This window comes from Podarcis melisellensis (assembly GCF_964234715.1).
Source record: "Podarcis melisellensis genome assembly, chromosome: 8".
Taxonomy (NCBI): domain Eukaryota; kingdom Metazoa; phylum Chordata; class Lepidosauria; order Squamata; family Lacertidae; genus Podarcis; species Podarcis melisellensis.
Genome location: NC_138540.1, coordinates 19,632,917 through 19,643,502, shown reverse-complemented (window position 1 = coordinate 19,643,502; position 10,586 = coordinate 19,632,917). Strand labels below are relative to the sequence as shown.

General features: G+C 48.2%; 1 protein-coding gene across 1 annotated transcript; it reads left to right on the top strand.

The window, feature by feature from the left end:
• The first annotated feature begins 7,396 nt into the window (after positions 1–7,396).
• LOC309375706 (endothelial differentiation-related factor 1) lies at positions 7,397–7,915 on the top strand. Its single transcript, XM_081921614.1, has one exon. It carries the CDS (start codon positions 7,433–7,435, stop codon positions 7,877–7,879), a length of 447 nt encoding a protein of 148 aa, XP_081777740.1. The 5' UTR covers positions 7,397–7,432; the 3' UTR covers positions 7,880–7,915.
• The last annotated feature ends 2,671 nt before the right edge of the window (positions 7,916–10,586 follow it).

Here is a 10,586-nt window from a genome sequence, read left to right as displayed (position 1 = left end):
GAAAGGCCTGTTTAAAGGCTGTTTCCTCCTGTGCCACCAAAGAATAGTAGAGACTAGTTTACATCCCACAGAGCTACAATTCTCAGCAGTCTTAGCAAACTACAGCTCCCAGGATTCTTTTGGAGAAGATGTGGGCTTTAAATGCATGGTGAGTGTGCAGCCCCAGGCTCCTAATCCCCCAAAAAACCAGTGCCATTCATTCATGCGTTCATTCAATAGAGCACCATAATTGTTTGTGGGACTTTGCAGAGCACAGGAGGCCCAGTCCCTGCCTTGAAGAACTTGCAATCTGAAGCCTGACACTGGAGAAAGAGAAGAAAGGGAGGAAAATGGAGGCAGGGCATAAATAGGGAAGTCACATGCAGTGAATTACTTTGTGCTTACTTAGGCAGGCGGTAGTCAAATTTAATACAAGGGACCTGGAGATGTATTGTCTACACAGACTGGCAGCAGGCATCTGGGGTTTGACAGGGGATATTCCTAGTCCTACCTGATTCGGGATCGAACCTGGGACCTTCTGCAAGCAGAGCAGGTGCTCTACCACTAAGCTATGGCCCTATCCCAAGAGAGATCATATAGGTGCTGTTACCCACCACAGCAAAATGGAAACACCCCTTCTTATAGGTACAGGGTTTTGCTATTATTGTTCTATATCAGGCCTGGCCAACCCCAAAACTTCATTCCTGATGCTGCTTTTATTCCATCCCACACATGAACAGGGTTCTGAGTTCAAAATACACACAAACCCAGGTAACTGACCGGAGTACAGATTATGAATTTCTGACGGCAAGCCCTAGGAGCATAGAGAACTGCCTTATCTTGAATCAGAACACTGCTCCATATAGCTCAGTACTGTCTGCACTGACTGGCAGCATCTCTCCGAGGTTTCTTTCCCCAGCCTTACCTGGAGATGGTGGGGATTGAACCCAGGACATTTCTGCATGCAGAGCAGATGCTCTACCACAGATGCTTTATGAGCCTTCCTTTGGAAGTCCCTATATCTAGTAGAAAACACAGGGAGATTTCTAGCAATACCACTGCAGGTCACTCCTGCCCACTCCGCAAACAGAACAGCGATTCTAAAGGTGAAGCAGACCTAAATCCTTCCCACGGAGGGCAGGACTGGGCTTGGGTGAGGCAGTGGGGAAGCCAGGTGGCTAATTGGCTGTCACACTCAGGGAGTGTGTGATGACCTGGAAAATGGCAGCATTTTGACCTATGACCTCTTGGGACGTGTAAACTATTTCCAGGTCAATAGAGGGGAGGAATGGTGCATGGGTGTTTTTGATTGGAAGGGTAAGAGGAGATGGTCATTTGAGACCAAACGTGCCTTGGTAGCTGTTAACGTGAAACTGGAAGGGCATTTGTTACTGTTGTTCCAATGGGTGTATCGTTTTGTTGTGTTTTCCTACGCTGCACTGGTTATTTTTTCAATAGGAAAGCAGAATGTGAACAACTAAACTAATACTACAATAAATGTATCAGCTATTACTGATTATCAGCATTAACATCATTAGCCACTGGCTGCTGTAATTAGAGCTGAAATGAGAGCGCTCACCCCCAATTCATCACTCAGTTGATAGGCAGAGAATCTGAGAAGCTGCCTTGATTCTTTTTGGAGAACTAGATAGGAGACAAATTGCTTACCACTGGAAAGGGCCACAGCTGAGTGGTAGGACACCTGCCCTGCATGCAGAAGGTCCCGGGTTCACTCCCTGGCATTTGCAGATAGGGCTAGGAGAGTCTCCAGGTGGACACTCTGGAAAGCTGCTGCCTGGGGCTGATGGGAGTTGTAGTCCAAAACATCTGGAGGGTGTCAGTTTGGTGAAGGCTGTTAGGAATTTATATACCAGTTTTGTATCAAGGCATGTCCCTACCTGACATTTCCAGAAATTTAGTTTTGTTGACATGCTGCAGATGTGCTGTGAGCCCTTCTTATGGAACTATCATTCTTCTTGGGGAAAGGAATGACACCAAAACCAGTGTAAACTGGTAGGTTGGTGTTCTGGGAGGGGGGTGGCATTGGCAGGTGCGTCCTGCAATATGTCTACCAATGCAATGACAGCTCCTTAATGGTGTGTTTATGCTGGACTGTCCAGACATCATTCCACTTTATTAGCTGTTCTGCAATGCTTACCCGACATCACCACTTTATTGCCATGGGGGGGGGGGACTCTCATGCTGAGATGAAAAGGAAACCCAAACATTTTGTGGTTTTGGGTTTTGAGGACATGGGTCTGAGATGTGGGTCAGGGACGTGGGTTCAATCCTCATTGGGCAAAATATTCCTACAAAAGATGGACCCTCGTGGTCCCTTCCAACTCTACAGTTCTAGGATTTCAGCAGGAATTCACAAGGCACGCACCGAATGGACACGGAGCAGTATGCCCGCCCCCAAGATTTCGCAGGCGCAAAACGGTATGGAAGGTGGGGGTCACCCTTAACCACCCCGATCCCATCATGAGCACAAATCATCATGAAGGCCTGACGAAAGGGACATGGGGGGGCCCTCTGTGCAACAGGAACAATGTATTATTTGCTCATCCACTTTTTCTTGAAGCTTTGGTGTCCTCTCTCATTCCCAATCCCCTCCCCAACACACACACACCACCGCGCTCCTCTCTCTTTCCCTCCCTTCTCCTTCAATGAATTTAAGTGTGAGAAAAAATTTTGTCCAGAAAGTAAGGGGGAATGCAACCCACCCTCTCTTTTCCTCGATGCCACCTCCCGATACACTGTTCCAAGCATCGCGCTAATGAGCGTTATTCTTTGCAGATTGCCGGGGGTGTTGGAACCTTTGCCGCTGCGGCGCGGTTAACAATCGGAGCTGTCAGCCTGCCCGAGTCCACGGTTAAAATATCTGAGAGCTTTTGTCGAGGGGATGGGAACTTCAGACTTAACAAATGCGTTGTTATTTTTCTGGGGGGCGCTTTTTTTTGGCCCAGGGGGGAGGAGCTGGGAAGGAATGCACAAGCTGCCCCCACCCTCCCAGTTCATTCCTGGGACCACCTAAAGAAAGAGATTTCTGTGGCACTGCTGGGAAGCTCTGCTCCACAGATTTGGAAAAGACAACAGATTTGGAGATTTGGAAAAGGCAGTTGCAAGGTCTTTGGATCCATCTATCTCCACATATATAGCTAGATCTTGTGTAATAAACTATGGAGGTTGGAGCAAATAGCTGGTTTCATCTGGCCAGGCCTTTCACAATATTTTTATTACTTTTGGGTCCCACTCTTCCTCTGATGAGCTCAGGGCAGCGATCCCAGTTTGATTCCCTCAACCATCTAGCGAAGTAGGTTGAGAGACAGCAGCGGGTCAAAGCAGTGCCATTTACAGAATTCTGGGCCAGGGGCAGGCAAGAGGCTTTAAATGATTTCCCCCAGTGGACCTGACACCACTGTCCACTGGGTCTTTTTGACTCAGCCCGCTTCAGATAGGGAGAAAGCCTCTCTCTCAGTGTTGGGGGGGGGGCATCACATAACTCGGAATGTTGGAATATTTTTTCAGGACAGAGAAAGGAAAGTACTTAATCACACGCAGCACATAGTTAAGTTGTGGGATTTGCTCCCACCAGAACTAGCGATGGCCACCAACCCAGATGGCTTTCAAAGATGACTTGACAACTCCATAGAGGATAAGGCTATTGACAGCTACTAGTCATGAGGCTCTGCTCTGCTTCTGCAGTCAGAGGGAGCATGCCTCTGAATGCAAGTTGCTGGGGGTCACAAGGGGAAAGCGGGGTGTCGCACTTAGATCCCGCTTGCTTCCCATAGTGGGCGTGTCTTTGGCCACAGTGAGAACAAGATGCTGGCCTTGCAAGGGCTTTTGGCCTGACCCAGCAGGACTCTCCTTAGGCTCTTATGCTCTTAATTGTACAGAGGGCCAGCCAAAGACAATCTGCTGCCTGAAACTAAGAGTGAGATGGCAATACCCACCTTACCTTGGTACAGAAGCTGACTGGACTGCAGTTGAATCTCATTTGAACACTGGGGACAGAATAGCATCTTCCAGCACATTTGAGGCACCAGTTCAGATCAGAGAGCACAGGAGAGCCCTTGTGTCAACAGAGGATAATGACCTGAAGTTGTGTTGTACTAAGTCAAATAAATGGTCCATCTAGCTCAGTACTGTCTACACTGGCTGGTAGCAGCTTTATAGGGTTTCAGGCAGTGCTGTCTCCCAGTGCTACCTGGAGGTGCCAGGGATTGAACCTAGGATCTTCTGACTACAAGGCAGATATTCTACTTTGAGCAACAGGTAGGAGGCAGGAATCTGTCAATTTCGTTTTCCTTCTAGTTTTTCTGCTCATCAGTTCTCAACATTTTCAGATCCGTTTGTTTGTGTGTGTTTTTAAAGTCATCAAGAAAATTCGTGGGCATTTAAGTGCAAATTTCTCCTAATATACACATGTTTGTATGCAATTTTGCTTATATACACATTTTTGCAAAGCGATTTTCCCTAACATGCATTTTTATATGTTGATTTCACTAATAGACACATCTTTAGGCTTACTCTGCCCTAGAATATGTATTTTCATGCTCATTACATGGCTAGAGAACTGCTCTGCAAAATCTGGAGAAGTGCAACTGTCAAAGGATGCTGTTGGAAGTTTGGGTGTTACTCAGCTTGCAAAAGAGGGATTTGCATGGGGTTAAGACAGATAATATGAGGTACCTCCAGATTCCCATACAATTTCTGTACCTTTAACCTTTCAGTTTTGAGTTTGAGCCCCACATTGGGTAAAATATTCCTGCATTGCAAGGTGTCCCTTCTGACTCTACAATCTCTTTGTTCTTTAAAAATGATACGTCCTATCATCCTGTTTACAACTTCCTCCTCCTCACACTTTTCTCTTGGACCTCAAAATGAGAGGTCATCTTTAACTATCCTCTGAGACAACAAAGGAGCAAGCATGGCTACCATGTTCTTCTCCAGAGTAGCTAGACTAGAACAAGAAACTCTTCTATCGATTTTATGTTTTTCCTACAATAAGCAACTTTATTATTTCCTTGCCTACAAGGAAATGTGTGTGATTGCAACAAGTAAAAAACTCTAACCAAGATTCACTAGCCAAACGCTGCACCTTTTGAAAGGGCTTCAATAGGTATTTGGACCCTGTTATCCCAATAGATGGCTGTGTTTTGGTTCATGCATTATTTCAGAAAGTACAAATTAAATGTATTTGAATAAAATTGGTCTCCCAGTCCCTTTCAGGCAGCAAAGTGTCTTAGGTCAGCCAGGGAGAAGAGTTGTTTCTGGCTGTGATCATTTGGTCTGCAAGATGGCTGTGTGCCCTGCTTTGCAAAGCACAATCCTCTGTTTGAAGGGGGTTCAAGTCAAGTCCTCCCTCCTGCCCAAATGAGTCCTAAGAAGAGAGAGCAGCGGGGTCTCAAAGCTGCCCACCAGTAGCTCCTGGACAGCAGGCTGAGCAAGCACACAGATCATCCCTGCATTAGCCCATTAGGAGAAGCACACAACCAGGAACTCAGTGCAAGTACACCCTCTCCCCTCCTGCAGTTTCCACAACTGGTGATCAGAAGTATAATGCCTCTGACCTTGGAGGCATCTGTTCTTATTTTAAGTTATAGTCATTGGGTTGTGCCAGGTGTTGATCCTGCTCAGAGCACACCCACATAAATTAATGGACATGGGTATTTTAGGTCTGTTAATTAGAACTGGTCTACTCCGATTCGGATTTCGTTGGATGCAAGTAAACCATGGTTTCCAAAAATTGTATCAGTCCATATAACTTAATACAGTGGTACTTCGGGTTACAGACGCTTCAGGTTACAGACTCCGCTAACCCAGAAATAGTACCTTGGGTTAAGAACTTTGCTTCAGGATGAGAACAGAAATCGTGTGGCGGCGGCACAGTGGCAGGCCCCATTAGCTAAAGTGGTACCTCAGGTTAAGAACAGTTTCAGGTTAAGTTCTTAACCCGAGGTACCACTGTACATGCAAAAGTTACACAGGTCTGTGCCCTCTCTTTTAGGCGACAGGTTTCCTCTTTTTTTCGATGATACTTAAGAGACCACCCTATTGGTCTGATGAAAGAGGCATTACAAGCACACACCGGGAGCTTAGGAAGCTCCTATCAGTTTACCTGCAAAAAAGTCCTTGTGACAATCAATGAGGGATGTGTGTACAGATTTTTTTTTCCGGGAGGGGGGGGAGAGCACCTGATTTCATTTTCCCTGCTATCTCTGACTCACTGCTTTCCTCCCAAAACATAGTCTCCATCCGGCCCTAGCCGAGTTTAACGCCGCTGCTCCCCCTGCCCCCTCAACATTGTCTTCCACGGCCTTTTACCCTCAACTCCGCCACTCCTCTTCCCTGCTCAGTTTTGTTACTCCAGAAATAAGGGAATCAGTTTTCCACCATCCTTACATTGAAGGATTAAAAGCCCTCATGACTGAAGCATTAAGTGTTGGAAACAGTGGCTTTTCTATTCTTTCATGCTACCCCTTCTCTCTCTCTTTTTTGGCCTATCTCGGCTAAGACGAAGGCCTCTGTTCACCCTTCAGAAAAGCCCCCTCCTCATTCACGGGGTCTTGAATGAAGTGGCTCTCAATTAAAAGTTTCCCATTGACGCCGCCTGAATGAGACCTTGCTGGGGAATTCATCCCGCTGAATGGGCCCTGGCCTTCGCGAAATCTGAAGGGGCCAATAGATTTCCCACAATATTTGTACATCGCCCATTGTGCCCATTTTTCCCTCCAGTGAACCAGAAACAGTTAACACATCCGCTCCCGGAGGGCTGGGCGCGGATGCTTGTTAAGAGGCCCCGGCCGGTCCCATGAGCCTGTCAGGAGAACCCCCACCCTGCTGGCCCACGTCCCCATACAGAAGGGACTTACAGCCAGTTCTTAGCAGGGGCGGATGATAATAACCACCTGCTTACATTCATTCTGTGCGGAGGCCAAGATTAAGCGCAAACGCCACTGGGTAAGTGGAGGGGCCAGAGGGGAGGTGGGAGGCCGGAGCTATTCTCAGCCACAAGCCTGCATCTTTTGCCCCTGGAAGTGTTGGTGGAAGTTTTCCCAGAACCACATTTATGTTTCCCAAGCTGAACTGGGTTAACCATGATCCCAAATCCTCCACGGAGAGGACCCAAGTCAAAAGGGGTTTCTCTAGTGCATACAACACCTGCTACGCAGCTTCTTAAAAGTTGTTGGTGTGTGCCTTCTATCAACTTTGGCTGGTGGCCCAATTGTGCCCCTGTCTGTACAGCTATTCCCCTAACTTCTGTTGTCTACATTCTGATAACCTCTAAATTAGATTACTGCAGTGTGTTATAGGTGGCGTTGCCTTTGAAGATGGTTTGGAAACTTCAGCTGATGCACAATTCAGTGGCCAGGTTGCTCACTGGGACAAGACAGTCTGATCACGAATAAGCGTCGGGGAAGGCGGTGGAGCCAGCCAGAGCGGCGCCATGGCGGAGAGCGACTGGGACACGGTGACGGTGCTGCGCAAGAAGGGGCCCAGCGCGGCCCAGGCCAAGTCCAAGCAGGCTGTCGTTGCAGCTCAGAGGCGAGGCGACGACGTGGAGACCTCGAAGAAATGGGCGGCGGGCCAGAACAAGCAGCACTCCATCACGAAGAACACGGCCAAGCTGGACCGGGAGACGGAGGAGCTGCACCACGACCGGGTTCCGCTGGAAGTGGGCAAAGTCATCCAGCAGGGGCGCCAGGGCAAGGGGCTGACCCAGAAGGACCTGGCGACGAAAATCAACGAGAAGCCGCAGGTGATCGCCGACTACGAGTCGGGCAAGGCCATCCCCAACAACCAGGTGCTGGGCAAGATTGAGAGAGCCATCGGCCTCAAACTCCGCGGGCGGGACATTGGGAAACCCCTCGAAAAGGGCCCCAAGGCGCAGTGAGGCCAAAGCCTCGAAAGGCGGGGGGCGCCGGGCGCCGCTGAGCGCCCGGGGGTCCCCCCGACGTCCCGCCCCGGCTCCGGACGGGCGGGAGGAGCCGCCTGCCAGCCGGCGGCCCGTCTCCTCTTTCCGCAGATTGAATAAAGCGAATTAAAATGGTAAATAAAAAAAAAGACAGTCTGATCACATAACACCAATCCTGGCCTGACTGCCCTGACTGCTAATCAGCCTCTGGATCCAATTCCAAATGCTGGTTTTGAGGTATATAAAGCATTAAGCAGCTGAGGACCCCAATACCCCAAGGACCGCCTCTACCCATATGAAGCAACCTGGAACTTGTGATTTGAGACCCTTCTCCATGTGCCCTCTCCACAGGAGGTCTGGAGGGTGGAAATGAGGAAACACCTTCTCTGTGGTGGCTCCCCACTTGCATCCCTGCCAACATTGTTATGATGAAAATAGGGACACCCTGTTGAAAAGCAGGACAGTCTGGGATCAGATCAGAAACCAGGGCAGCTTAATTCTGGGACTATCCCTGGAAAATCTAATTGTAGCTCCTAGGCAAAAAGTTTCCTTTTTTTATCCACCCTTAGTTTGAATAATTTTAAAGTATTTGTGGTTTCTTTTGATGCAGTAGGATTTGCAAGACCTGCCTTTTATTTATATAAATAGGGGGTTTGGTGTTGTTGTTGTTTTTTAAAAAAAAGATTTTATTGAAATCGGTTTAAGTAATTCCACTGTGCTTGTAAGTCACTTTGAGACATTTTTATAAGTAAAGTGACAACAACAACAACAACAACAACAACATTGTGTGTGCCCATATTGCAGGTTCAACCCCATCTATCTCCATTTAGGTGATGGCAAAAGACATTGTCCTGAAACCCTAGGGAGCTGCTGCCATTCAGAGAAGACAGTACTGAGCTAGATGGATCAAACAATCTGCCCTGGTATTAGGCATCTTCACATGTGTGACTGCGTCCACACTATAGCTTTAAAGCACATTTGAGACACATTGTTTTCCTCAATGTGCCCAGAATTCTTTGGATGGAAAGAAGGTGCCTCAGATGTGCATCAAATGTTTAGTGTGTAGACAGCTATTGCCTCAAAGCAAGGCTTGCAGCAGCCTTAATCCCTGGCCTCACCTATGCTCTGTATCTACTGCATGATTGGCAGATTGAGTTTTGTGCTTCGAGGGTGCCCTCTAGGCTGCACTGCCAGCATGGTCAGCTGACCTCAGTGGCCAATCCCTGCTGACCAGGCCCTATAAAGCCACAGGCTAACATATCCATCATTAATTTTGAGAGTGCCCATGTTCTTGGGATGGCCTTCTCCCCTGCCTGTTCCTGTTTACATAGGAAATAAAAGCAGACCAAACAGCGTGAAAACCTCCCTTGCAAGATCATCCTTGAGGCTTTTATGATTGAGCCAGGCATTTTTTTCTGCCAGTGCAATTGCCCACGCGGGTGTACCAAGTGTCAATCAAGACACCCTCAAGGGTGAGCCATCACTGACTTGGCCCAAGAAGTAAGATTGAATTGCTAGACCAGTCAGGTTCTGTACAAAGAACAAGGAGGAGATGAGACTTTGTCCTTTGCCTCAGGCTGCAAAATGACTTGGGCCAGCTCTGGGTTTCTGACTCCCGCTTCTTCATCGATAGCAGAGTTATGATCTGGTCTGATGCAGGAACCCACACGGCACATGACAAGGCTAGCTGAAGGTTGCTGCACCATGGGGAGCTCTGAGTGAGCAGCGTGCTCCAAGAAAAGTTGGGAGCAGACTGAGGCCTCTTGCGTCTGTCTCCAAACAACCTTCTCCAGCTCCATTCCCTTGAGAGAACTTCAGAGCCTTAAAAAGCCAGCTGTGTGGCCTGAAGATGGGCACACCTCCTCAGTTCAATAGCCTCCTTCCTGGTGTGCTCCTGGAACTTCTGCGCTGGTGATGTTTGGTGAGAGGCATCCTGTTCCTCAGGCTCAGGGGAAGGTGACTGAGAGGGTCCAGGCTCTGGCCATATAGGCCCTGGCAGTTTGGGAGGTTCTGCCAGGAGTTCTGCCAGGAGTTCACTGGCCTCCCTGTCTTCTGTAGTCAGCTCTGAGCCCTGGCCCAGATCTGGTTCCCCTGCAATCTCTGACACTTGTGTCCAGATCACTGCTGGTACAGGGGTCATGACAATCAGCAGCAGAATGACTGGACAAAGTAGCTCCTGACATCATGAAATCTGCCCATCCCCCTCAGCTTATCTAGTGTGTCTGAGCTGAACAACAGTCTTCTCTCACTACACTAGAACTCAAGGACATCCAGTGAAGATGAATGAAGATGAAATGAAGCTGGAAGATTCAGGACAGACAAAAGGAGGCACTTATTCACACAGCATACTAGTTAAACTATGGAATTCACTGCCACAAGATGTACAGTGGTACCTCGAGTTACAAACACTTCAGGTTACTAACGCTTCAGGTTACAAACTCCGCTAATCTGGAAGAGTTACCTCGAGTAGAGAACTTTGACCCAGGATGAGAACGGAAACCGTGTGCCGGTGGCGCAGCAGCAGCAAGAGGCCCCATTAGCGAAAGCACACCTCTAGTTAAGAACAGTTTCAGGTTAAGAACAGACCTGCAGAACAAATTAAGTTCATAACTAAAGGTACCACTGTAATGGAAGATAAAACTGGCAGTGGCTGCTGGACACAATGCTGTATTCTCCCTCCACTGGC